This window comes from Lagopus muta, chromosome 5, assembly GCF_023343835.1.
Source record: "Lagopus muta isolate bLagMut1 chromosome 5, bLagMut1 primary, whole genome shotgun sequence".
Lineage (NCBI taxonomy): Eukaryota > Metazoa > Chordata > Aves > Galliformes > Phasianidae > Lagopus > Lagopus muta.
The window spans coordinates 47,161,899-47,189,238 of record NC_064437.1 but is presented as its reverse complement, the minus strand read 5'-3'; the positions used below and the strand labels follow the sequence as shown (position 1 = coordinate 47,189,238).

At 48.7% G+C, this 27,340-nt stretch overlaps 2 protein-coding genes across 6 annotated transcripts in view; both read right to left on the bottom strand.

Annotated features, from left to right (window-relative positions):
• Nucleotides 1-78: 78 nt before the first annotated feature.
• TMEM150A (transmembrane protein 150A) lies at nt 79-4,567 on the bottom strand. 2 transcript variants are annotated; one of them, XM_048946497.1, is made up of 7 exons: nt 4,339-4,567; nt 3,320-3,367; nt 2,348-2,419; nt 2,159-2,226; nt 1,925-2,052; nt 1,373-1,550; nt 79-845 (listed from the first exon to the last, which is right to left on the bottom strand). In XM_048946497.1, exons 1-7 carry the CDS (start codon nt 4,401-4,403, stop codon nt 622-624), a joined length of 783 nt encoding a protein of 260 aa, XP_048802454.1. In that variant the 5' UTR covers nt 4,404-4,567; the 3' UTR covers nt 79-621. The 2 variants fall into 2 exon arrangements, with proteins under 2 accessions (XP_048802454.1, XP_048802455.1); XM_048946498.1 differs by lacking the exon at nt 3,320-3,367.
• Nucleotides 4,568-7,724: 3,157 nt separating this feature from the next.
• Nucleotides 7,725-27,340, bottom strand: part of GBF1 (golgi brefeldin A resistant guanine nucleotide exchange factor 1) — a 97,848-nt gene continuing 78,232 nt past the window's right edge. For 2 of the 4 annotated variants that reach the window (XM_048946456.1, XM_048946455.1), the window contains 22 exons: nt 27,188-27,311; nt 26,580-26,705; nt 25,872-25,954; nt 23,430-23,666; nt 22,338-22,431; nt 19,183-19,359; nt 18,636-18,700; nt 18,392-18,515; nt 17,724-17,795; nt 16,929-17,023; nt 16,305-16,458; nt 15,862-16,084; nt 14,109-14,269; nt 13,586-13,832; nt 13,039-13,226; nt 12,021-12,171; nt 11,520-11,650; nt 11,096-11,197; nt 10,453-10,566; nt 10,042-10,219; nt 9,704-9,841; nt 7,725-9,361 (listed from right to left, as the gene is read on the bottom strand). In XM_048946456.1, the coding sequence (XP_048802413.1) occupies nt 9,075-9,361; nt 9,704-9,841; nt 10,042-10,219; nt 10,453-10,566; nt 11,096-11,197; nt 11,520-11,650; nt 12,021-12,171; nt 13,039-13,226; nt 13,586-13,832; nt 14,109-14,269; nt 15,862-16,084; nt 16,305-16,458; nt 16,929-17,023; nt 17,724-17,795; nt 18,392-18,515; nt 18,636-18,700; nt 19,183-19,359; nt 22,338-22,431; nt 23,430-23,666; nt 25,872-25,954; nt 26,580-26,705; nt 27,188-27,311 (3,271 nt within the window). In that variant the 3' untranslated portion in view covers nt 7,725-9,074. Of the gene's footprint in view, nt 9,362-9,703; nt 9,842-10,041; nt 10,220-10,452; nt 10,567-11,095; nt 11,198-11,519; nt 11,651-12,020; nt 12,172-13,026; nt 13,227-13,585; nt 13,833-14,108; nt 14,270-15,861; nt 16,085-16,304; nt 16,459-16,928; nt 17,024-17,723; nt 17,796-18,391; nt 18,516-18,635; nt 18,701-19,182; nt 19,360-22,337; nt 22,432-23,429; nt 23,667-25,871; nt 25,955-26,579; nt 26,706-27,187; nt 27,312-27,340 lie in introns of all 4 variants that reach the window. The other 2 variants (XM_048946453.1, XM_048946454.1) reach the window with 1 other exon arrangement.

Genomic DNA, 27,340 nt, shown 5'->3' with positions numbered 1-27,340 from the left:
GGCCTGCGCGGCTGCAGTTTGTTTTGTTATGGCTCGTGCACGCTTAGTAACTGTTTGTGTTTTGTTGTGTTTTTTTTTTTTTAATATATTATATATAAAAATCCTCTTTGAACTACACAGACCGGTGGGTTCTAGGCCGATTGTGAGCTGGTCGGAAAGCACGACCTGATCAACGCGCACAGCAGCAGCAACCACCCCTCTCAAGGGACAGGGAAAACTATATAGTATGTGTATATATACATATATATATACATATACGTAGCTCTATGTCCACACACACCCACTCAGCACCCTCCCACGAGCCCTGGGGACAGCAGGGGCCACACAAGACTTGCACACCCTGGCCAGACCCCAAGAAGCTGTAGCCCTGCAAGACCTCCCATGCTGGCTGATAAGGAGCGTGGAATGTAGAGACATCCCAGGGAAGCCAATGGCCAGAGCCTGGGCAGAGGGATCCTGATTGTGTCTGGCAGCCGAGAAGAGGCAGGCCCAGCCCTTGGGCAGGGATATGGGCTGCAGCCCCAGGTGGGAGGGCAGGTACAGAGCACCACGTGCACACGCACGCACACACACACACTGCACCCAGAGGCACTAGATAGGGAGATGCTCGTGGCACGGAGCTCAAAGCATGGGCAGCCCCTCTGCGCCAGGCAGGCTGTCCTCCCCTTTGTGGCTCTTGGGGGCCCGGCTTGCCTTCAGCAGCACCAGAAAGGTGTCTGTGGAGATGGCCCCAAATTCAAAAGTGAAGGTGCCATAGAAGACAAGGACATCAATGATGAACACCCACTCGCACAGGGCAGCCACATGCTGCAGCACGAAGCTCTCCTGGATGAAGAACACACCACCCAAGGTTGTGCTGGTCAAGGAAACCACGGCCATATCCCAGATACCCACAGAGGACAGCACCCTCTGCACAATCGCACCACCCCAAAACCTCAAAAGGTCCCTGTGTTCTTCCTCTCCTCCAGCCCCTGTGACTTGTGCTGCTCCCCAACCCACTCCCAGCCCCTGCACAGCCACAGCCACATAGCACTGCCCCTCGCACAGGGCCCTGCCCGCAGGTGGTCTGAAGCCCCAGTGTGGACCAAGGGCTGTGCCCTGCCTGCAGGCTGCTGTGGTTTTCCTATGCTGGGCACCTGCACAAAGTGCTTCTGTGCTCTGCTTGTGTCAGCCTCAGCTTTGCCAGGGCACTGCTTTAGCTAATTCAGACTGTGCATTGCCAAGGGCTCAAAATACCTGTTAATAAAAACAGCTGGTTCCTGGCTCCTCCCAGCACACGGCTGGAGCCCTGCCAGGCTGCCATATCCCCAGACCACACGGCATCAGTCTGGAGCCTGTCTCTGCCCAGATCACAGGGCCTGGAGAAGGATACTGAAGACGAGGGTGACAAAAGCCATGGCCGTGAGGATGCTGCGCAGGTGGCCGGTCCAGTAGTGCCCGCGGGTCTTGGCCGCACGGTATGTGAGGACGGACTGCAGGAAGACGAACAGCATGCTGGTGGGAAAGGCCACCCCTGCCCCAATGTAGTGCAGCACCTTGGCGTGATCCACCTGCGGGCATGGAATACGTAGAGTGTCAGCGGGGGATGATCGGGGCACCACCGAGGTGTGCTCGCAGCACCACCTCCTGACCCTGCCCAGCACACAGCAGCAGACTGTGGCCTTGGCATTTGCTTCCTGAGATAAGGAGCACAGCCCAGAGCCACAGCAAGGAGCAACCCCAGTGCCCAGAGAAGGACACGACCCAGAGCTGAGCAAAGGAGCAAGCAGACAGAATGGAACGACCCCAGGTCCCATTTCATCCGCCACCACAACCCCCTGCAGCAGCTGGACACAGCCAGGCCTGCTCACTCCCTCCCCCCCCCCCCATGCTCCCTGTCCCCCATCTCAGCCCTGCCTGGCCCTTTTCCACCCTGCAGCCTTACCTGGAAGTTGCCCACCATTGTGAGCCCAGCAGCACAGATCCAGCCGGCAGCCAGCCCCAGGGTATTGAGAAGCGATGGCCCAACGTGCTCCAGGACATGGGCGTACCTAAGCAGCCCCACCAGGATCACTGTGGGATGGAGACAGCACCTGTCTGCACCAATGCAGACCCTGATGCCAGCAGGCATCAGATTGGCACCACACAGAGCCCACTCCCAGCCTGGTGCCACACTCACCCATGAAGGAGCCCAGGCTGCAGATGAGGCTGAAGAAGCAGCTCTCAGGAGGCAGGGTGCCACACTTGCTGTGGGGACAAGACAGGGCAGCCCTCAGCAGCGTCACCAGGCTGCAAGGTCCTCCTGGGACCTGCTCAAGGATGACCCCAAGCCCCCGCCCAGCCCTTTCCAGGCCCCTGCTGCCCTCACCTGACCAGTGGGATGTGATCCAGAGTGCAGCAGGAGCCGGGGCTGTCCAGGCCGCACGACTGGTTGTAGTTCCTGTAGAGAGCAATGGATGGGCTGGGGAGCCAAAGGTCCCACGAGAGGAGCCCCACCTGGGTCACCCCGGTGCCCCCACCACACAGCCGCAGAGCCCACGGCACCCGCCTGCAGCCAAAGCAGCTCAGCCAGCACATGGTTAAACAGGATGGAGGTTTGGGAAGGGCTGGGCCGGTCCCGCTGTGTGTTTTCTGTCTCCTCATTTACTGGTGGCTTTGTTTTCCAACCGCAAGCCCGAGTGAGGCGTGGAGCCTCAAGGCCTGCCCTTGTGGTGCTGTTTGGTTTGGGAGCTTTTCATTTTTTTTTTAAGGCAAGCAGCCTGAAGTTCGGAAGCATTATTCATCATTAACGTCTGTTTATGCCACAGAGACAAACACATTCTTCCCAAGACAGAATAAGCCATCAGACAGGAAACAGCAGCAGTTGTTTTTTTTTTCCCTCCTTCAAGCTCTCTAGTGAGAATTAACTCAGGTTTTCTGGGTAGATTTGGGGTGGCACAGCAAGCTGACAGGTCCCTTTCCAGTGCACATCCCCAGCCCAGGCACAGCCGGGTGCACTCTGCAGCCCCACCGGCACCACAGGTTGACCTCCAGCAAGCAGGGCTCAGCCTCCCCATGGAGACACAAGGCCCTCTGCAACTCCCCGGCCGCTCGTTTTACGCTTTTTCCATGCTCAGTGTTTTGTCCCCACACACAGGGCAGCAAAGCCGGGCCACCGTGCAGTGGGGGCTGGCTGCAGCCCTGCTTGGCTGAACTCAAGGCTCAGCAGCGTGGTGCTCAACCTTGCAAGCGGTGCATCCCCGTGTGGTTCCACACTCAACCCCCAGGGGTAAAGCAGGTGATGTCTGGAGGGGACCTCTGGTCCCCTCGTGTTACTGGGGCCCTGCCGCCCCAACCTTACCAGTTGTGCACAGGGCAGATGTGGTTGTTGGAGAGTGCCATGGCATACCTGGGGAAAATGAGAGCGGAGTCACGGCTATGAACCTGGGCACTGCTCCGGGGCTGCCTGCAGGGCACTGCACACTGCCTTCCCCTGGCTGCCCTGAGTAGGAACCGTGTCCCTGTAAGCGGCCGAGCCCATATATGCGCCAGAGCTCCCCGCTGGGCCGGGCCCTGTCAGCGCCCCGACCCTGCCTTCTGCTGGGGTCCTGCGCAGCCAAGGCTGCTCCCATGGCTGCTCCGGTGGCCCGTCCCCTCCCCGCCGCCCGCACTCCCGCTGCCACGGGCTCGGGGCAGTCTGGAGAAGCGGCCCGGTGCCGGTAGAGCCCCACGTGCAGATCAGCCTCGCTCAGCTCCTCACCGCGGCGTTGGATAAACGCAGGTACAGCACGAAGAAGCAGCAGCAGGCAGGTGGGGGACGAGGTGGGCTCGCCACAGCAGGCAGCCTTGCGGCAGCGCGAGAGAACGTGTGAGCAGGGGGAGCCCCACCGGCACTGCCCGTTTCTAGCACCTTGCTCGTCACCGTGTGCCACCTCGGGCACAGGTCGGCCCAGCCCACCGGCAGCCCCGCGCAGCTCACACCGCTGCAGCCGTTGGGACAGACGGGTCAAGGGAAGGCACGGGTGAGAGGAGCCCCGCGGAGCCCTGGGTGCCACGTAACAGGGGAGCGAACAGCGGGACACCGCGCGGGGCAGCCCTCACCTGGGGAAAGCCCTCGTCCGGTGCCAGCGGCACCGCACTACTGGCCCCGGAGATCGGGGCAGCCGGGGTGACGGCCGCCAGCCCGGGCCGAGTCGGAGCAGGCGGGCCGACAGCGGTGACAGCCCGTGCCCCGCACGAGCGATGAAACCGGCGTGCTCTCCCGCCCTGAGCACCCCGGCGCCGGGCGGGCACCGGGGCGGGCGGGACTCTGCAGCCCCCGAACCGGAGCCGCGGACGGGCGTTGCGGGGGTGCGGCGGGAGCAGCCGCGGGGTACTCACACGATCCACATGCCGGTGATCGTGAAGGCGGGTAGCATGACGGGCAGGATGGCCCAGGCGGGCATGGCGGGGCCAGGTACGCCCCGCGGGCCGGGGCCGAGCGCCGGGGTCTCGTGCTGCCGGGCCGCCGACGGGCCGCGCTCCCCATGGGCAGCGCCCGCCTCGGGGCCGGGGCCGGGGCCGGGAGGAGCGAGGTCGGCACCGCCGCTCCGCGCCGGGACGGGACGGCCCGGCTCCGCCCCGCAGGGTCCCACTCGGCGGCAGAGCCCGCCCCGCCCGGCGGGCAGCGCGGAGCGGCGCTCGCCCGGCCCGACCCCGGGCGCCACGTGGCGGCAGCGCCGCCGGCCAGCGAGCGGCGGGGCACGGAGCGGGGCGGCGGGCACAGAGCGGGCGCGCACGGAGTCCTCCCCGCCAGAGCGATGCTCCGTACCTCCGATACCACCCCGCCTACGGCAGGCGCAGCTCCCCGCGCAGAGCTTGTGCACCGCGGAGCAGCAGGGCCGGGAGGACGTCTCTCACTTCCCTCCTCTTCCCTGTGCATTGGCATACGCGGGAACAGGGCTCACGGCAGCCCGGCCGCTGATCTCGTCCCCCTGCCAGCTGTGTAACACATACCACAGTCTCCTGCCCTGACCCTTCCTGAGGGCTGACTGCAGCCCCTCAGTCCCACCGCACAGCAAAGTTTCTGTTTTTCTTAACTGGTGGACTTGCACACAGAAGGGGAAGCACAGCGGCCCTGGCTGTTCAGCCGAGTCGTGCCATGGCAGCAGCAGCCACATTTCCTGCTTGCACCCCATCCCAGCACACCCTCCTGCTGCCCCAGGCGTGTGGCTGCAGGCCCCCAGCCTTCCTGTTGCCAGTGGGTGTGCGGGCCCTGGCAGGGCCCAGCAGCACCACGCTGCAGGTGAGGAGCAGCGGGAAGCAGGCTGTGCCGTGCCCTACCTGTGCCCCCACCTCGCTCCAGCAGAGGTTATGCAACACAGGGTGCTGCACTGCACACTGGGCCCAGCTGCTCGTGAAGATCTTCCCAAAAATCTGAACTGCAGTCCACACGGAGCTCCTCAAAGGTCCGTGCTCACTCCATGATTTTGAGCGCAGCATCTCACCAAGCTTTCACCGTGGGACGCAATCCTCTGCCACTCCATTACTAGGCCGCACTCCCCCCCCACTGCCGTCCTTGCTGCCCGCCTCAGCCCTCTGCATGGCGGCGGCAGCAGAACAATGCCACCCACTGTGGGGACGCTGGGCAGCGCTGCAGCTGCTGTGGCCTCCAGCAGCTCTGCGGGGCTGGGATTGTTCCTGGACAATGGGGATGGGCAGAGCAAAGCCAAGCTGGCTGCTCTGCACGCACAGGTGGTACGGAGCAGCGGGGACTGCAGTTTCAGGAAGCATCTGGCTTGAACAAGAGCAGATTTTCCAAGGGAGCTCAGCCGCCGGCAGCTCCAGGAGCGAGGCGCACCTCACTGACCTCGTACCTGCACAGCAGGGCAGCCTAGCACACTTGCTGCTTGGCCATTATTGTTATTTCCACAGTGCATCTGATTAAAAGCTGCAGCGCTTCAGAGTCTGCACTTGAAGTTTCAGTGCCGAATTTATGTTTTGCAGCCACAGCTTATCTTTTAAATAGGGCTTTTTTTCATTAGAAAGCTTCACAGTAAGCTGTCCTATTGACATATGCTGATCGCTGACATTTATGCCTGCTCCATTTCAGCTGCAGAAGTTCTTGGTGTATGTACATTGGAACGGCAAGAGGCAAGCAAACCCCAACTGCTGTGATGTCTGTCCAGCATCCTCTGGAACAACAGTGAGTCAGACCCGTAAAAATGAGAAAGAAGTCCAAGTCTGAAGAAGTGTACGCTGGGACAAACCCCAGGGCCAGCGCCAGGACCTCCCCTCCTCCCCAGCAGCTGCTGGCCCCACGCTGTCCCAGAGGGTTCAAGGCAGCTCGGTCACTAGAATGGTCTCAAGCACACACTAACCTGCCAGCTCGTTCCTCTTCTCCTTCAGCTCACACTAGAACAAGCAATTTCTCTGGTTGTTTCTTTCCGTAACACACAAAATCCTCCTTATCACAAAATCCAAACAACACTGAAATGAATCTATTTTTCTGTCCATTCCTATCTGCAGTTTAGCAAAGACTGTCTAAAGCATAATTTTGTCTTTCTATCCTACATTCTTTACATTCCAGTCCCATTTCCTGCAGTTTCCCTCTGCTAGCTTTTGCTTTGCACCACAATTGTCTGAATTAAAATGTAGCAAATACAGAGCGTGTTTGCAAACAGTTTGAAACACAGCGTCCCCAAAACAACTATCGTCAGGCAGCAGCAAGTGCTGGGCTTTGCCACGACGTGACAGCACATCAAGCAGTCCAAGGGCTGGCCAAGTGTCCAGGGATCAGAGGGCAGCAGTGCTCACACAAAGGCACTTTAGAATTGAGTAATGGTTTACAAAGAGTTAATCATCTAAAGGTTTCAGCAGGCAGCTTAGAAAAACAGAGCTGTAAATCGAAGTCAAGGCTTGAAAGTACAGGGCAGATAGGTTATAGAAGCACCATGGGCAGGCAGTGCAAGAATTCAAATACATGAAGGAAAATATCTGAGGGCAGGAAGGACCATAAGTTTCGAAGCAGTGGAGGCTGAAGAAGGTTGACTGGATGAAAATACCTCAGAAAAGGTGGAATGGGGAAAAGAACCAGGATTTATGGACGGGACTTTCCTAGCTTGCGTGTCACACTTCCATTACGCAATATTTAGACCTTTGCCCATGAAATTTAAACAAATTCCAACTTCTTAAAACTCGTTATCAAGCTTGTAAGTCTTCTGGAATTCTCCGAGAACAGAAGGCACTGATGCCTTGCACAGCTCTAAAGGCACTGTGTGCATCTTGCTACGACACAAAGCAGAAAGCACCATGAGGGAAGCAACTGTGGTTGCCGCCATCCATGCAAGGACTAGCTCTGGAAGACTCCAGATCTCCTGCTGACCCAGAGTCCTGTCAGTGCAAATGAGGAGTTCTTCCGCAACAGATAGAAGGGCAGGCAGACATGTCACAGAGGGGGCTGTATGCCGAGATGTTGCAGGGCACCTGCTCTTCAGCCCTTGCCTTCTTCCTTCAGTCCTGGCTGTGCAGCACTGATCTTACAGCTCCTTTTTAACTATGCTGGAACCTTTTCTACTTAGCCTCTGCATGGCTTGTCTTCACTGCAGCCTGCAGAGGAACCAACCAGCTGTTAGGACAAGTTCATCCATGCTCCCCCTCACTTTGTTAGAGAGTGCCGAGCCACTGGGTTGGTGGAAAGGTGCAGCACCCTTGATAATTCAACTCCCCTCTTCTCAAAGCTCTGGGCCAAAAAATTACAACAGAAAAGGTTTGCAACACTAGAGCACTCATTTACAGGATGTATTTATTACACTGTAAAAAGTCCATTGGATTTGTAAGCCATTTACCCCATATGTACACTGGCTGTACTCCCACCCCAACCTTGGGTTTCTCTCAGTACAGCATACACTGGGTTGGAGTTGATGCCTGTGTCCCTCCCAGTCACCAGTGGGATTTCTGAGATTGGTATTACTGAGAATTTAGCCAACTAATTCAGAGAGGAGGAAGAACTGAGATGCAGTGCTTGCCAGGCAGCCAGCCAGCTCTGCTCTGGACATGAGAGGATGGAAGAGCAGGACATCCTTGCTGCAAGACAGAAGCACAGGAATGATGACTATCAGCTGCAGGAGACCCCGGGTAGAAAAGGAGGTGGGCTCCCGACAACCAGAAAATGCATAAAGGTGCAATCTTTGCAGGAGCTGCCAAAAGAAAGCTGCTCCTCAGCACAGCAGACTTGCTGGGCATCTGCCAGCAGGTGCCACTGATCTCAGCATCTTCTCTGAGTGAAGAGGAGGGGACAACTCTGGGCCAACGAAGCAAGTGGTGGACAATGCAGCACTGCTGTGCAACCCAAGGGGAGTAGCTCCCCAAGTGCTGCTGGAGAGATGGCCATGGTGCTCTGCTCTGACATTACAGGGCTCTGCATTTCCTCCTAATCTGATTAACTAGGTAGAGGCTCCTGAATTTGCTCTGCCCACCAGACGGTCTTTACGTAGGAGGAGAGGAGGAAGGCAGCACTGCCTACCAGGCTCCCCTGCTCCCTAACTGGTCAGGGAATTATTGCAATCCACGTTGCAGAAGGAAAGCATATGGCTACAGCATACAAGAAGCCCTGCATAGCAAGCTGGAAACTACACTGTGAGCAATCCTCTACACAAAATTTTCAACCTGCTGAGCCCAGGCATACCCACAGCCCAAATAAAGCAGTGCGGCCAGAAGCAGGAAAGCCAGGAAACAGCTGGGGAATTGTCCAGGGATTGAACTGAACAATCTGAGAGGCAGTCCTATACTGTTGTCCCTCTCCAGTGTTAAATCAATGTGTCTTCCCTTTTCACCAGATGACACATTGGCAGCTTGGTCCCAGGCTGCTGGGTGTGGGTGTTGCCTGGTCCCTGAGATCGTGAAGGCAGGAAGGAGATTGGTCAGTGGAACTGGATACCAAGAAGGGAGCAGTCAGGAATTTCTTGGCAGTTGCCGCTAGTAAGGAACAAATGTGATATGCTCTGGGGGTTTGCTGCAGCTGCCTTCTGTGCAGGTTAGCATCATCTTCTAAATCAAACATGCTTGATATCAGAGAACATTTGGCCAGCATCCTCTGCCAGAGCCTCCTCAGCAGACAGTTCTCAGATACCTTCAAGCTAATTGACTTCAGAGGTTGTCATGGGGTCAGTGGGCCGTGGAGTAGCTAAGAGGGGAACAGGAGAGGTGGCTTCTATTAGAGCTGGGTTGAGGATGATTGGAAGAGCCATAGGCGGGACCCCAACCTGTAGGGGAGAGGCGAGAGGCTGCAGGATAAGTGGTGGTTGTGCTGTTGTAGGAGGTATGTCTGTAACGGGGCTTGTCTTTGTTGGCGCTGATGCTGTGAAAGAAGGAGAGGAAGAGCTGCTGACAGTGGGAGATGCAGGTGCAGAAGCTCTCTCAGACTCTGGAAGAAAGAAGAGAAAAATACATTCTTATATAGGCCTGGACAAAGTCAATTTCAGCCTTAATTTAGACTAAGGATCAGCTTCAGGGACCTTTTCAGACCTTTTTCCCCAGACTGTCCCCTTCTACATGCCTTCATAAAGGGCCTTGAGGAGCAGGTGTCAAACACAGCATTCTGCCTTTGCCTCTATCCGCAAAAATCTCAGCAAGGCAGCCATAACCAAACCATTTGGAAGCAGAATGGGTTCCACAACACAGAACAGCTGGTCAAAGCAAGGAAAAGCAGATCTGTGCTTTCCACATTCTGGGAAGATGCTTCCAGAAAGAAGAAAATGGGACTTACCACTAGCACTCAGTTCAGAAGGCTTCTCCAATGGGGCTGGGTGGGTGGCTGGTCTCACATCCCCCACAGGAGAAGGGGGCAGGGCAGATGCTATTGACTTCTGAGGATGCTGCTCCATTGGTATGCTGGGGACAGGATCTAGGAACACAAACAGTGAGACACTACACCAGTTTACTCTCTCCTTTTGCCCACCCTCAGTTTGCCATCCTGATGCCAAGTTCTCATATCCTCCTGAATGCATCATCAGTAACATCCAGGCACTATGGCAGCTGGGTACAGCAAGGTGCAAGCACTAGGCCCAAAACCCATTTTTTAAAATGCTTCTCATTCCCTTGTACCTTGGATGACTGTTTGTTTGAAGAGCTCATCTCGCAGCCTAGGTAAGAAGCAGTCAATCCGCTCCCAGGTGATCTCCCAAAGATCAGAGTATCCTGTCCGTGAGTCTGCACTGTGGAATATCCCAGCCGTGTCCATTACAAGCAGCATATTCTTCAGAGACTCTGGGATGGCCTCCAGCTGTAATCAGAAACACTCCTCAGCACAGAGAGATGGGACACACAGCAATGAACGAAGGCTCAAAAAAAGCTGATGGGCTGCATTGGAAACAGAGGCTAAAGGGACACACTGTGGAACGAATGGGTTTGTGAGAGTTAAATTAAAAAAAAAAAAAAAACAACAGCAAACAAAGCATAAGGGGTTAAAATTCATGAATGATTGTTCAAAGCTCTGCAGCACTTTCAGCACCTTACCAGTAAGTCACTGGAGCCAGCATGCATGTATTTGTCCATGAAGTCAAGGATTGTCAGCCACAAAGCAGCAAAAGTGGTCAGTGAGAGCAGTGGGGAGAGATGCTGTAGAAACACCTAGAAAAGAGCACAACCATTGTCAACAAGCAGTATCAAGGCTGCTGTTCATGGCTTGGCAAGCCAATCTCACAAATGTGGAATGACCCCTCCCTGTGGCAGGCTAGAAGGCCAGAGGATGCCAGAGGAATCCATTCTTCTAAGCTGCTTATACAGAAGAGTGAATCTTGTCTCTCTTGCCTGAGGTCATTTAAGTTTTAATCAGCACCTCCTCCAGTCCTTCAGGCCCAGGCTTTGATGAGCATCACTTCACCTCTAGAATAAACCGTCTTTAATTAATGTTGAATGATATACTTCTCTTCACTCTCGTAAACACCTTCCTAACGACTTTTCTGAATCTAAGATCACGGAGACAGCTCTGGAAAGAAGGCTCATCCCAGCAGCAGGCGGTGGTGGAAAGGCTCAGCACTGAAGACAGTCATACTAGCAGACTGACACCTCTCCAAATCAGAGATGCTGAGAAGCAAACAATGTTGTCCTCTTGATGCACATTCTCTCCTGAGCTTTCAGACAGTGGAAGCATACTAACCTTGGAGAGCAGTGTTGAGGCTCTCATCCTAGTTTCTTCCATTCCACCAACATCAGCTGGGCTGATGTTCTCAAGGAGCTTCGTTAGCAGAGGGAACAGCACCTGTTGGATTGATATTTCTTTGTGAAAGTCTCATCCAGTCCTTTTCATCTTACCACCTTAAAGGAAGAAGCTAGCTTTTGGAACTAATTTCTAGACAAAGAGCATGAGGGAAGCAGTGAGAAATTGAATACGTGGATTGATTTCCAAGAGGCTCTGTCAGAAGCCTAAGCAGAGAGGAATATTTCACAGGAGCAAAGTAGGGAAATGCCTGTGTATTATGGTGAGCAGACTATTCAACAAGACAGTACTATGCCTCCTACAAAGAGCATTGCTCTTTGTGACTGCTGTCATACCTGCCTGCCCAGCCCAATCAGGAGGTTACCTTATTGAAGCACGACTCCCACTCTAAGGCATCCAAGGCCTGCAGGTCATGTACAAGGAGGGCCCGCTGCAAGTAGGTGAGTGCCTGCATCCGTACCTGGCGTCGGGCATCACAGCATAGCCAGGCAATACCTGCAAAAGAGGAGTTCAGTGCTGAGCCCACAGAGAAAGTGTCACATTCCAACTCACCCAGCCTAGGTAGAGATAGCTAATGAAGACCAAACACACTGAGAGGAAGGAACAAAATAAGAAGTATCATACCTGTTCTAGGTCACAGATTGGGAATCTACTGTCACATCCAGTAGTAAGCTGGTAGCTAAGTCATGCTAAGGATACCTTGCTGGATCTGAGCCCATTTTGTTTTCCCACTTACACAGCAGACCCTAAAAAACAACCTCTGCCTGCTATCTACAGTTAGCTCTTGGCTCCTCCACTTTCCTGAGGGCTGATGTTGTATTGAAAGTCTCTCCGCTCACTTCTCATCACAAGGGGATGACTTTACCTTGTAACAAAGGACACCAGCAGTTCGACCACAGTGTTCGAGAATCTGCTTCGATTTTCCTCCCTGAAGTCTCTAGATGGCGTTGCTCCTCTGCCCAGGAGCTGTAGATGGAAGCTGCTCGTGTGTGCAAGGTGTGCATGAGATCCAGGAGCTGCAAGTCAAGCATCACATTAAGTAACACAATTCTTGAATCAAACCTTCTCTCTGCTCCTTCCCAAACCAATGCTAAGAGGATCCCAGCTGCTATGAGATAGTTTCAGGTCCAGTTATCCGAGCAATCCCTAAGCATTCAAGTACTGGGCATCCTCCACAAGATTATTGTCAGCCAGGAGCCATATAAATTTCCTCACTGAGGGAGTGGCATTCCAAAGTTCCCAGGAGAAAGAACGGATCCTTGGCCTGCACAGAGCATTTCCAATACACAGCACGATGCCCTGCCTAACTTAGGGAGAAAAACAATGACTCAGCTACATTGCCCACAGACAACTCCGTCTCCTTGCAACTTAGTTTTTTAAAGCAACGTGAAACATGCAAAAACTCTCCAATGGCACATGACAGCATCCTAACAACTTTACTACTGAACTGTGGCCCAAAAGATTAGTGCTAAGTCAGCATCTTCACATCTTTGAGAGCCAAGATAGAAATAACTCCTGCATCCCAGTCCTCTGTACTTGAAAACCCTGTGTACCAGCCGACCAGGTTCTCCTCTCTCCATAAGCTCACATGCTCTGTCAGACTCTTCACTAATCCCACATGAAACTCATGTCTCCAAACTTCCTTTATCCACATTCACTGTATCTTCTGCAGTGACTTATTTCCATTCACCTACTCTTCTGGCTTTTCTCTCTCACTGCAGAACCACACTCTGCGACCAGCCCTAACCTTCACCATTCAGTGGTCACTAGTCCAGGATACAACCTCCCCTCATCCCATGAAGAGTCCCAGTGATTCCCTAGCAAGGTCCCGAGTGTGGGAAAGGAGAGGAGGAAATCCTTGCTATACTTACGTCCTGACTAACCTGTAAAGACACAGTGTGGTAGCTGGCAGGGATGCTCTCATCCTCGTCCTCATCACTGTGTGTGTGGACCTGGTGCTGGCTCAAGACTCGTGATCGCCGAGTGGAGCTCTCCTTTGGCTTTTTTTTTAACCGACTGGATTTACTATCATGCCTGTGGCTCTTCCCCCTTTTCTCCTGGGACTTAGAGCCTAAAAAGGTAAAGGCAGCAACATACAATATGCACAACTCCATCACAAAATGTTTTCAGCCTTTCAACACATGCAGCAGCCACTTTCTGACATCCCCAGCGGAGGGTTCTACTCATTTTAAGAGGTACCCAGCGCCCTTCAGGAACAGCCTTCTGCATCCACAGGAAGCCAACACTTGCTGATGCTGCTACCTTTACATTAGGTGCTGGCCTCTTGTGTCACAGTGACATGGACTTTTCTCATAGCAGAAGATTATCTGAGAGCTGGGGACTCATTCCCCAACAGTGTTTCACACATCCCTTCATGCTGCTGGGCACTCTCAAGCCTGATCCCAGCTGTCAAATCAAAGGCCACCTTACCTCCGTTCAAGCTTGCCTCCACAAAAATGCGGATGGTTTTAACACAAAGCTCAAAGTTCTCAGGTGTCACGTGGGCAGCATCTCGCACAATGAAGGACAAGGACTCTACACACTTCATGAGAGACTTTGTGTCATGTGGGCCCAAATCCAACCCCACGGTCAGGCTGTACTGGTTGACAAGAGGAGACGGCCCCAGCTTGTTGAACCCAGCACTGGGTTTAGAGGTGTCGATGTCATCTTTCCCTACCTGCAGGGCACAGCAAGAGGGTAGCAGGAGGGAGTAGTGTAACAAACCGCACCGCATGCACGTGCTGAAAGAACCTTTCTTCTGAAACAATTCCCCTTTCTTCAACATCTGCCTCCTAGCTTTCTGCTTTCCATCTGCATCTTCTCCACATCTTCCCTTTACACTGTCAGCTCACCCTAGCTATCTCTTCTACAGCCTTATTCTTTACGTCCCTACCACACCCTCTTCCAAAAACCAGGATTAGTTTTTGGCACCAGAAGCCCCTTGGTTACTCACCACTAGCCAGCCACTGTTCATCATATCCACATCCGTCACCGAGCGGTGCATCTTGCCTGGCTTCCCATGGTCTGTGTACACCTCTGAATCAGACGTGTAGCCACGGTCTAGGCTCATGTCACTTGGATGATAGGAGGAGACCTCACTGTCTGACTGAGCACCTTCAAGACAAAAGGCAGAGGTTTTAGAGAGTAAACTTGGGAGAGTAGCTACGAATAAGGGAGAAGCAATCCAGATCAGCATTAGCTAAGAAGCACCGGTGGGCCCTGGAAGAATCTGAGCCAGGCCTTTCCTCCTGGGAAAGGAAGAACAACTGTAACTGAAGTATGCACAGGAGATAGCAGGAAACACAGACCTTGGCATTTATTCCTGGTACGTACATTTGTTTTTCCCTTTCAGAAGGAAGGGAATTTCCATCCTCTGCTAAGTCACTTATTAACTGACCATGGATTTAAAACAGCAAATTTCAACAACTTGATCCCAGGGGAAGAATCATATGTACCACATATTTTAGAACCGTTGGAGGTGCTAGGTTCAGCCAAGGCAACTCCTAAAGCACAATGCAGAATATGGACTTGTGTGGCTGTTGAGGTCCCTCATGCCACTCCACATTAATATGGGTGAAGTGTTTCTCGTTCAGAGCAGTTTACTTCATGCATGTTCCATATCTATCCGATCTACCTTCCCCGAATTTCAAGATAACCTTGTATTTCACATGTTCCAAGCTCAGAAACCATTGCAAAGGCCAAATTTAAGGCACCGTGATAAAGTTGTCTTGAACAAAAATTGTGGGTTTTTTCCCTCATCATTCAACGTTATCTAGAAATCCACCAGCATCTAGATTTGCTGTGAATAGTGCACCAAACGTTTTCAGGAGGTAAAGAGAAATAATGTTTTGATCTACAGCATGCTATAGTCAAGTAGTTTGTTCAAGCAGTAAAGACAGGAGCAGTAAAAAAAAGAGCTGGGAGGAAAAAAAATCTTGTATTTGCTCCAGAAGGCAAAGGCCACAAGCTATTTAGCATAAGGCATCAGGACCTAGCAAAAAAGTTCTAGAAAAGCAGAGAGGAGAACAGCCTTTTAGGAAAATCCTTTCTTTAATTTTTTTTTTCTTTTTTTTTTTTTCCTGTAGAAGTCTGAAGATGTCAGCCTCAAATACACAGCAGCTGGCTAAAGCAGAACACGAACAGTTTGCTGGAAAGATCGTCTGCTAACACAGTCCAGAGAAGTGGCAAACAGTGGGTTGGTCTTACAGGAATTGCATGTGCACTCTGAAAACAAACTGAATTGGAAATAGTTTAAAGAACTACTTCCTTTTTCAAAATCCTTAAAAAGAGGACACAAAGGAGTCAGTCCTCTAAAAGAGGAAACAGCTGGGTTTACATTACACACCTGGATGAGAGATTAAAGGCTATATTACCCATGGCACCGGACCACAACCACCAGAATATACTCCATGGGGCAGTGCAAAGATCTACAGCTGCTGCAACTGGTATCAGTTTTCCCCCCCACTGCTCCCCCAGGGATGAGCACCTGGACTGTTGCTCAGAGTACGAAGAGATGGCAGAGTAGAGCCAGGGACAGACCATGGGGTAGGAGTGAACAGCAGGTGCTGGTCTTTAATCTTGATAATGTAGTTTAATGTCAGCTTTGTTTTCTTGCAGTTCCCTCTGCTAATTGAAAAGCTTGGGGAAGCAGCTGCTTATCTGGCAGGCGGGCATCAGATTTCCTAGCAAAAGCCGGCCTATCTTACCTGTGTCGTTATCTGCCCTTGCTGTAACCTGCAGGGCTGCAGGTGGCTTTACCCCAGACCCAATACACTCCAGGAGGGTGAAGAGCGTGTACCAGTCATCCCCAGAATGAATGTTGGCAGCATTGGTCTTCAGCAGTTCATGAAGGCCATAGGCAACCTCATGGCTAACTCTGGACAACACATTTGGCTTCATCATGAGCAGGATACGTAACGAGAGGAGAACCTAGCCACAGAAAGAGACAGCAAGAATAACAGATCCTGTTATATACACTCTCTTCTTCAGCAAAGTCCACCTTCCTTACTTAGGGCTACTTATAACTGCTGGTTGTTGTTACCTGTAGCACACACAGGCTAAGTGTGGGTCCATACCACAATAATTGCTTTCCTATGTTGCCAGATACAGCAAAAAAACCCACCCACAACAGCAACAGACTTCCCCTTACCTGTGCACTGATTTCTTCCCGACGAAGGAGCCGAATTGCCAGCCTCAGCAGGCCCACCACTGCCCTCTCCACTAAGAAGCAGAACTCCATTGCATTGACACAGAGGTGGTAGAGGTGGTCTCGGACAGTTTGCCAGACACAGGTCACACGGTCCCTAGCCACAACAAGGAGGAGGGAAAGGGTAGGATGAAAGGATATGAGACAAGCAGGATGCAGCTACTTCCCTCTTCCACCCTGAATACTCCATACAGCCTCACAATCTGGTATTTCATAACTACAAAGAAAAACTCCAGCAGAGAGATATAAGAACAGACACACAGAAACAACAAAACTGTCAAGTACCTTATTTACTTAATTACTCGCAAATCAAGCAGGTGGGTGAATTCTCCCACCAGTGTTTAGTTTATATTCTCCAGATCTCATGATATCAAAGCAATAATTCATGGGTGAATAGTCCCTATGTTTGCATATGCTAGAACAGAATTGCTAAGCCCTGAAATTATAGCCACATGCTGCTTCAGCTGGCAAACGAAGCACATAAGGAACTCATTCCCTAGACCCAGTCAGCAGCTGCAGTCCTGCAGAGACATAGACAGCGACTATAAATGTATTTCAAGGTCATACCTATTTTCTAGTACAATCCTTAGAAGCATCTCCAAGCAGAAGGCAGCATCCTCTTCATCGTATGTCTCCTCATCGGGAGTCACAGAGATTAGAGCCTAGAAAAGACAATTAATTGTTTGTGACTTGCAGCTTCTCAAAACAGGGGTACCAGTGAGGACCAACAGAATGCTCTTAGTCTGGGCAAAGCAGCACTCCAGTGTCTGGGGAAGTTGTGCATAGTCCATCAAAAATACATTGGAGGTCAGGGGCTAATCTAAGTATATGGAAGATTATATTTATATATATATATATATTTTTTTAAGAAAGATGTAATTCAAACTTAAAGAATGTTAAACTCTGATGAAGTGTCTCAGATGGGGAGGCTTTCTGGCAGCTAGCAGCTTCTTATTAAGCATATTTGAAGCACAGAAAAGACAGACATACCTAGAAGTGACTATCCACAAGCCAACAACTTGCATTTAAAGGAAGAGTTCCTGACATAGAGGACTAAGAGCAAAATCCTCCTCCAGAACTAAGATGGCACATGAAATTTTCAAACAGTTTCTGTTACCAAAAGACTCTTACAATGTTTTTCACAATTTACTGTCTTTCTCTGCTACTAAACAAATGTGTAACTTCTGAGCAGGCAACAGACAAACTAACGTCTGATTTCAAACCAGACCTGATTTCAAGCCAATTAGGCTTAAGACATCCTCTGAGGATAGAGGAGCTAGGTGAGTATACAACACATATGCATAATCACTCAGCAGACTTGTGCCATCACCCATCCTGTCCCTTGCCCAGTATCTTTCTCACCTTCATCAGCTCCTGGAGGGATTCAAGTTGGAGGAATTTACTTTCTGTGATCAACTTCTCAGGATCACATTGCTGGAAAAGACAGAAAAGAGAATGATATATCCAGGATGCGGGGAAGGCATACAAACAGATTCCCCACAAAACACCACATGCTGCTGCAGTAGGTACTGCGAGTGGTTTCAACACAGTTACATGGAGGAAAATTCCTGAAAGCTAATTCAATCCTTTAACATCAATTATCCTCTAACAGTGCTAGACAGATTTTATCAGGTAGCTCCTTGCCTTTTAAAAAAGAACATCTGCCCATAGACTGCCTTGTCTTGGAAAAGATTAGTCATTTGAGAGTTAATAAATTTGTGCTTAATTATAGCATAGTGATGCCAAGGGCAGATCCCAGTTTCTTGTGCAAAACCGTCTCTATTTTCAAGTGTTACTACGTTTGTACATCATATCCTATAAGACTCTGGCAATGCAGACTCTATAGCTGGCAATGCAGATTCACTCATCTTTACTTTATTACATTTCCCAAGTCCTCTGGGAGCCTGGAATACTGCCTAGAAACACGCATGTTTATGCTTCTGTTACCTTTTATCTGCATAATACTGTCACACAGACAAAAGCAGGTTCTTTCACAGCCTTTTTACCTTTATGCACTTCATGCACTTTACCTTTATGCACTCCAGAGCCGCTCGCTTTGCTTCCTGTGTCTCAGTAGATGGCCCTCTCATGCCAGATTGCTCTGTACCACTGAGGGTGAGCCAACTAACAAAACTCAGCACTGTAGATTCACCACTGCAAATTAGAAGACATCAGCATCAGTAAGAAAACATTACAGAAGAAAAAGAAAAGGTATACTATTTTCCAGGACTAAGGAGGATAAAAAAGACTGCCTGAGCTATCTGCTCCACTCACCGGTTAGATGGTGTCTCCTCACGCTGCAGATAGATTTTACCATTGGGATCCACAAAGTCTTCAACCTGGAACACAGACCAGAACAAATATATTCAGTTGTCTACTTCTCTGTAGTCTGCTTTTGCCCCTACAATGCTTCACTTAATGATGAAATACCACACCCAAGCACCTGCCCACTGCCAGTCAACCCAGCTCTTCACCCCTCTACACCTAGTCACACCTCTCCACCATCTGGCAATACTAATACTGTACTCTAATACCTCATGCACTCTCTCTTCTGCAAATATTCAAAATTTGTTCAAGTGAAACAAATGGTGGAATTTCTCAAATACAACAAAAACAAAAATAAGAAAAAAAAAAAAGAAATGCTGTGAAACAAGCTGAGCCTGCATGTTCTTGAACATGACACTTTTTGACAGCTTTCTAGATCTGTACACACTTCACCAAATCCAGGCCTTCTTTGCAAGGGAACTCTCCACCACTTTGAACTGATTCTATGAAAAGCCTGCTTCCCACTCCCCGAGTTTTCAGCTACCCGTGTGATTACCTCTACCATGGCCTTGGGCAGCAGTTCTGCTCGGAAAAGCTGCAGGAGGGCCTCCATGATGTTTTTCCAGCCCTCCCGCAGAATGTCCCCATGGCGATGGGCCAAGTGAAACACAGTCTTTGCTGCAATATGGGCCTTGGGATTACTTCCAAAAACAGTCGGCAGGTTCTCAATAGACTAAAGGAAAGAAAAGGGGCAGCAGTCAGCAAGACTTGTTCCTTCCCCAACAGAAATCGCAGCAGACTGATCAGAATTGACTACAGAAAAGGCAGCAATTCTTTGCACAAAGCTGTAGACAACTAACTCAGCTCATATTTGCTTGACACAGAAACAAAGACAAGGTGGCTTTCCAGGGCAAGCTCAATCACTGAGACACTTGGACCTAAGCTCTCCACTACAGAACACTTCGAAAGTGCTCAGTGCGAACTTATAAATAACACTAACTTATTCTGCTATGGGACCTCACTCCAGAATCAAAGCCTTAAAATAAGGTATCACTGCCCCTCTTGCTGCAACCATTACTATTTGAGATGGAAACTATGGCCAAAAACATTCTGGACATGTAAAGTTACTCTGAACACCAGTTAACAGCAAGCTAATCAATCTCCATATTCCTTTCTATTCCTCTTCTTTTAAACAAAGTGGCTATGCATAGAAATTGCAGTGCTCAGTGGGGACACTTGATCACCAGGGTGATCTAGCTTAGGAAGTGGCAGATGGACCTGGACAGGCTGCAGAAGTGGGCCCACGAAAACCTAAGGAGGTTCAATAAGGCCGAATGCAGGGTGCTGCACTTGGGTCAGGGCAACCCCAGGTATTGATACAAACTGGGGGAAGATCTCTTTGAGAACAGCTCTGCAGAGAAGGACCTGGGGGTCCTGGAGGATGAGAAGTTGGGCATGAGCCAGCAGTGTGTGCTTGCAGCCCAGAAGGCCAACTGTTCTGGGCTGCATTGAAAAAGGGGTGGCCAGCAGGAAGAGGAAGGTGATTGTCCTCCTCTACTCAGCTCTTGTGAGGCCTGTGTACTGGAATACGGCATCGAGGACTGGGACTCCAAGTACAGGAAGGACGTGGAGCTCTTGGAGTGGGTCCAGAGAAGGGCCACTAAGATGATCAGAGGGCAGGAGCACCTCTCCTCTGAAGAAAGATTGAGGGAACTGGGATTGTTTAGCTTGGAGAAGAGAAGGCTCCAGGGAGACCTCACTGTGGCCTTCCAGTACTTGAAGGGAGCACATAAACAGGAAGGGGAACAGCTGCTTACGAGGATGCATAGTGATAGGACAAGGGGGAATAGTTTTAAACCGAGTTAGGTGAGGTTTAGGTTAGATATTAGGAGGAAGTTTTTCACACAGAGGGTAGTGATGCACTGGAACAGGTTGCCCAAGGAGGTTGTGGATGCCCCATCCCTGGAGGCATTCAAGGCCAGGCTGGATGTGGCTCTGGGCAGCCTGGTCTGGTGGTTGGTGACCCTGCACATAGCAGGGGGGTTGAAAGTAGGTGATCTTTGAGGTCCTTTTCAACCTAGGCCATCCTATGATTCTAAGCCATGTGACACTTCAATGTTCTTCTCCCACTTTCTAACAGTTCCTCTTTGATTTGTCTCCTCAGTCCCTGGAGACATTCACCCCTTCTCCCCCTTCCACCAGACTGTCTCTCAAGTATTTGTTTAGTTGTCATATGCCACTGTCGTCCTCAAACCCTTCAGGAATTTAGGGAAGCAGAAAGTAATTGGTGTAGCTGGAATTAGCCACAGATAAAAACTCACAGCTCGGTTCAAATCCAGAATTCCTCAATCCTACATCATCAGCGAAAGGCACAGTTGCTTAATTTTCACAGACCTAAGACTGCTCCAGATTCTAGTCTCACAACTAGATGGGATGCAGCTGGCAATAGCTGGTGCCTCCGAGGGCTTAGTCTTGTTGCTTCTACTGTGTAAATCTGTGTCAAACAGTTGTTTCACAGCAGACATTCCTTTCCTTGTGTAATCTGCTGGTAGTCTCAAAATCTGGTACGCTTGGAGAGGAGCGAGCATTTCATCTTTACTGTAGTGAGATGTGCAGGAAAAGGGAATCAAAAGCAACTGCACTGCTTGATTGTTGAGGGTTTTGCTTTCTGTTTATTGTCTTTTAACAGTCAAGCTGGTGCTTCTTCATTGCTACCAATGCGGGATGTGAGCAACATAAAAAACATCCAGTTCAGACAACTCTGCTTTTCTGTAGTTTCGGAACAGCCAAACTCCATTAACTGGACTAATTTGCAGGACTGTTCTCTTTCCACTGTCCCTTCTAAATATTTCAAAAATCATCTGTTTGAGCCCTTTTACACCCATACTTTCACTCTCTAGAGATCTTGTTCCAGCCCCACTCCTTTTCGTCTGTATGTGTGTGCAATTTGGCAAAACTCCCTTCTGCTCACTGTGGGTCTTCTACAGGTTCTAAGAACAATGTTGTAGATTTCTTTATATGTTTGACCTTAGAAAGGAATAGCTGTAATCTCCTTAGCACCTTCTGCCATATACTACCAACCAAGAAGCTTAGGGGAAAAAAACTAGGCAGATGATATTCCACGCAAAAAGATCTGGGCAAAAAAGCTTAAATCAATCATTGTACCTTGGACTGTATCAGAAACAGTGCTTAAGCTCTTGCTAAAAGTGAAACAAACTGCTGATGTTATTTCCTGATCCCAGTAAACAATTCAAAACATGTTTTTCTAACCACTTAATGCTGCACAGATGCACAGCCCCTTCACTTACAGAGAACCGATCACAAAACAGTCCCTCTTGGCACTGCATAAGCTCTATAACCAAATATTTAATAACTGAAATGCATAAACTCACTTGGGAGTACGGATGATCGCTATCTTTACACGGAGATCTAAGTTTCCTCATATGAAATAGGTGAAATAAGCAGTTTTATATGAACTGCTACTTGTGAGTATGTAGGAAATGCACTTATTTGGACTTGCACAACAGAACTCCTACTTTACCACACAGTTTTTCATTGCCTTCACCAGAAAACTCGGGGCAGGGGCTGATACAGATTTCTGTTATCTACAGATACAGGTGTAACTAAAATAAACGAACTATACTACATAACAAAAAAAGAGAGCTCCAACATACTAAAAAACATACTTCTTTCCCCTCCTTGCAAACTTACCTCGCTGCTGAGGGCTGTAAACTTGCAGAGAGAAATTATGAGATTGTCAAACACGTCACTGAGGCCATAGTGAGCAGAGATCATTGCACATTTCCTAGGGGAAGAAGAACACAGAAAACACTGTAATAACTTGGCAGAGAGGTCTCTGTACAAGAGAGCAAATCAGACTGCCTCTTCGTTGACATTTCAGACCTTCCTCTCTACCCACTCGTAACAAATGCGCGTGCATAGAGTCTATTATCCATCATATAATCAAAATCATCCTTCAGTCCTGGACCGCTGATATTTGTCTGTGATTATGTCGGGATCACTTCCAAGAATCAAGTCCAAACAGACAAACTACCTGCAGCTGTGCCAATATGCCAACTTTCATGTCTTGACATAAGAAGTTGCTGACATTAAACCTTCAACTAAACCTGCTGTTTCCAAGAGATGGTGGCTACAGTAGCATATTAACAGAGCTTTAAGACTACATTTAAGGCATGGCTTGGTCTGCATTCAAGCACAACCAGAGGTTTTTCCAATACAGCACCTCAAAGATAACAACATTAACTATTGATCAGAGACAGGAAAAAGGTTAAAAAAAAAAAAAGAAGGAAAGAAAGAAACAAGCAAATAAAAAACAGAAAGAAACGAACAATCTCTATCAATCCAGCCACAGCAAAGTCCTCATATACATAAGTTCATGAAAGGTTTTCTTGATATCCCAGGACTCTGTCAGCATCACTGTGCAAGGTAATAGTAATTTTCCTTCACTTTTAAGCAGTATAGCTGTGTCAGCAAGGCTTCTAAATGTAACTATGCTGGAATTTAAAAGTACACACCCCAAAGCACTTAAACTTACTGCAACACACCAGTCAAACCAAGTGGCCAGTGGTACTAAGAAAGGCCAAGATGAGGTGAATCAGCACTAACAAAAGAACAAATCCAGGGGAGCGTAGGCCACAACTTAAAAACAGTGGTAATTAAAATAAAAAAAAGCTTTTCAATTGCTAGGAAAAGTAACAGCTGGTATTCATTGTGCCCTCTTCAGCAGACAGATGAGATAACAATCCAACTAGTATTTCTGGGTTCCACAAATGTAAGACCTACCTGAAACCAGAGATAGCCTTCTGGATGATTGTTTCTTCTAAGCTCTTGTCAAAAACATAAGAAAGTGCTGCAATGGTTGGGCCCCATGTCATGGTGAAGAGATCATGGTCATAGCTTCCAGGGGGCACATGGAGAAATATGCCCTCATCAGTGGCACCACGATGCAGCAGGACATTCCAGATATAGTTTTCCTTCACCAGGCCCGTCTGTTCCTCTGGCATCACTATCTCATCATTTCTACAAGGGAGGAAGGCAGAAAGGTTGAATTTTTCATTCTGAGCCAAACATAACATTTACACAGTACCTTTCATTATATGGTCACAAAGTTAACTGATAGCTACTCTGGAGTGATTTTGCCAGTTCCTGCAACATTCTCTTTTCTAAAGCCTGCTTGCTTCCTCTGCCCCCCTCCAGTACCTTGGATATAAAGTGCAGTGGCTCTCAGGAACTCTGGGTCACTACAGTGTAATTATAGTATGGAAGAAGCAGCTACCTCCTACAGGTGGAAAATGCAACATATATTGCAGTTAAATGTTGGAAGACTTCTGATAGCATGCTAGTGTAGCTTCACATTCCCCACCTCTCATCCACTCAGAGCACCATGCATATCTCACTGCTCTCAAATAAAAAAAAACTGATAAACCACAGCAAAGAAGTATGAGCAACTTTGTATAAGAATATTCAAATTATATCAAAATTAAATATCAGAAAGCCAACAAATTCCAAATTAAAAATAAAGCAAGAAATCAAATGTGTAATGGGTGAGTCATACCCAGGGTACCACAGCTCCCTACTCTAACTCCATTAAAGCTATGCAATAATAAAACAATTATGATTAATGCCAAGTAATACTTGAAACTTCAGGTTAAAATACACACTCCCTAAACTTGGGTAACATTGCACAAGAGATAATTCTCTCCAAATGACCAAGCAATTGAGGACAGCCTCAAGTCTAGTCAAAATATTAGACCAGGCAATCCAAAAAACAGAGGTCAATCCATAGAAATAAAAAAAATAATGCACTTCAGTTGCCAAAGAAGCAATTTTCATGTGCTAACAGTACCTATAAAAGAAATACCTTGGTTTATGCATAGGAAATAAGTTCTTCTCAGCTTCGGGTAGCTGTGTTATTTTGACAAGAGCAATCATTACTGAGATTATACAGGAAAATGTGTTAGTAGTCAGTAGCATACTTTTTTTTTTTTTCAAACAAATCCATTTTTGTTAGTATTAACAGAAGCAAGTGAATGAGTTTTACTTGGAAGGTCTCAGGAAATTCTGTACTCAAAAGTGAAATGCTAAGATCCTGAACAGATCATGTATTATTCTGTACAGATTATAGTCTAATTGATTTTCCTAATAATACCCCTCAATTTCAACTATGACAGTACAATAATCTCTTTGGTGTGGAACAGTAGCCATTGATTTAGGCATTGATCACAATAAAAAAGCTGAATTATTTGGTGAAGGAATGATAGAAACAGACTGGAACAGAGTCACAATCTCACTGAAAAATATGACAATATTCTCAGGATACTACTAAAACAACATTAACAACACCCTCAGGAAAAAAAGGTCAATCAAAACCAGAACTCTATTTGAAAGACTGAGCCAACTCAAAGAATTTCTAGATAGCTGGTACAGGCAGCATCCCCATCTTCCTGATAATGCTCAAAAGAGAGGCCCAACATAAGTACACTGTCCTGCTTCCAGCATAAGTCATTGCCTGCAACTGCAGATTGAAACCAGCTGAGAGTCAAGAGTTATATCCTGTCTCCCCAGAGACATAATCCTCTCAGCTTCAAATTTGCAGTGTCTGGATTTACTGATAGGGTAGATTTCTGAGTTATTACTAAACCCCCCCCCTCAGAGCCAGTCCGTGCCCAAAAAGGCTTCAGCCACCAGGAATCCTCTTCAAACACTCGTCAGAATGCCAAGAGCTTCAGGGATGGCAGGAGAGATTGGGTGTACAGAGTAGACTCATACAAACAGCTGAAAAGCTTTTGAAATGAAACAAGCAACTAAGACCCGGACAGTTATGTCAAGGCAACAGTGCTGCCCTGGGGATGAGCTGCTATCTCTGGCACTGCATAAATGTTCTGAAGCAATCTAAACGCCTGGCCTGGAGGACAGAGGCTTCTTAATTTAAACATTTCTCATGTGTTGCTCTTACTCAGCCATTATTATGCATGTTGAAAGAAGATGTGTATTCTTTAATATTAGGTTAAGTGCTGTGGATTAAAATACCATGGCAAGAATCCAAAGATACAAGTCTATTGCAGTCACTGTGCCAGGCTTGTTACTCCAGTCCCACACGGAGCTGGAAGGTGGTTTGAAGCAAACATGGTCAGTGAGCCTCTCTCTGTGGTCACTGAAGATCTCACAGACCAAATAACTCAAGTTTCCTCGCTGCATACAAGGAGATGTCAGGTTGATTCTTACTTGATGGCATGGTACATGTCTTCCAGCATGTCCTGTTCAAAGTCTTTGCCTCCATTCACACCTTTCAGGTTTTTCCGAAACTCCTGGGGAAAAAAATAAATGAATAAACACTGATGTAACTCTCCTAGTATCTTCAGCTTGAACTGCTTGGCTTCATTCAGAACTCCACTTGCTTTCTATGGGACCAGAAGGAGATTTTCCTGCATTCTTCAAGATCCATCCTCAAAGTTCAAAGATAAAATGCTATTCTTAGCAGCACGGCAATGCACAGCAGCTCCTGCCTCTACTCACTCTACTCTGAAAGAACAGAGATAACAGAACACATGCTTAGCTGAAGCTGGACATCAGTGACAGGTCTGTATTGCACACTGACAGTCACAGGACTTGAACTCTCTCAAAGCCCAGACTGTTGAGCTGTTGAAAAGCAGTTCGATGATCTTCTCATTCTTACTCTTAGTTTACCATTTTTTCAGGTACAGAAGCCTCTTGACTAACTTGCCAACCTGTCTTGCTAAGCACAATACTTCTAAAGACTGTCCCTTACCTCCAGCCCTCCTCTCCAATCATACTCAACCTCAGTGCTGCCCACCAGTTTACTGCATACATGAGTCATGAATACCAGGGGAAATAAACAAACAATCTCTGAGAATGCCAGATATTTCATTGCTAACAAAAGAGAAGACAGGTGCCTACACTGCTAGCACCCACCTCCAGAGTCATTGGGACGTTCTGCTTGCGGACATTATGGTTGTGCTGGTCAGTGTTCAGCATAATAACTGCATAGGCCAGGGCAAAGCAGGCATCGCTATTAGCAAATGGGGAACCATTTGATTTCTGAAAGGCAAATACAGGCACAAGTCAGTCCTACAGTAACAGGGATATAACAGTGATCAAAATAACCATTTTTCTATCACAGCACTAAATAACCTCTTGGACAAACTGAAAAAAAAAATAAAAATCAGGCTATGGTTATAGTTTCCAAAAAACACTATGTGCAACTGTTACCTCTTATAAAATAACAGTTTATTTTATGTTGTGCAGCATACAGTAAGCTTATATATCAGGCACTGGAATGGGCTGCCCAGGGGGGAGGTGGTGGAGCCACCAACCCTGGAGGTGTTCAAGGAACGTTTGGATTTTGTGTTGAAGGACATGGTTTAGTGAGAACTATTGGTGATAAGTGGATGGTTGGACTGCATGATCTTGAAGGTCTTTTTCCAACCTTGGTGATTCTATATAGGCAGTCTGATTTGTCATGTCCATCAGGCAGATGCACAAGAAACAGTGTTTGAGCTTTCTGCCCAACAAGTACACACCCTCCAATGCTCTGTGAAGGCTTCCAACAGTCTCTGGATTACAGGTGCCTCCCCTGGTAATCGGAAGGCCTCTAAATAAAGTCGTAAAGCTTCATCTAGTCTTAAACCTTGGAAGCTGAAAGTCCTGCAACAAGAATGAAATGCAGTGAGAAA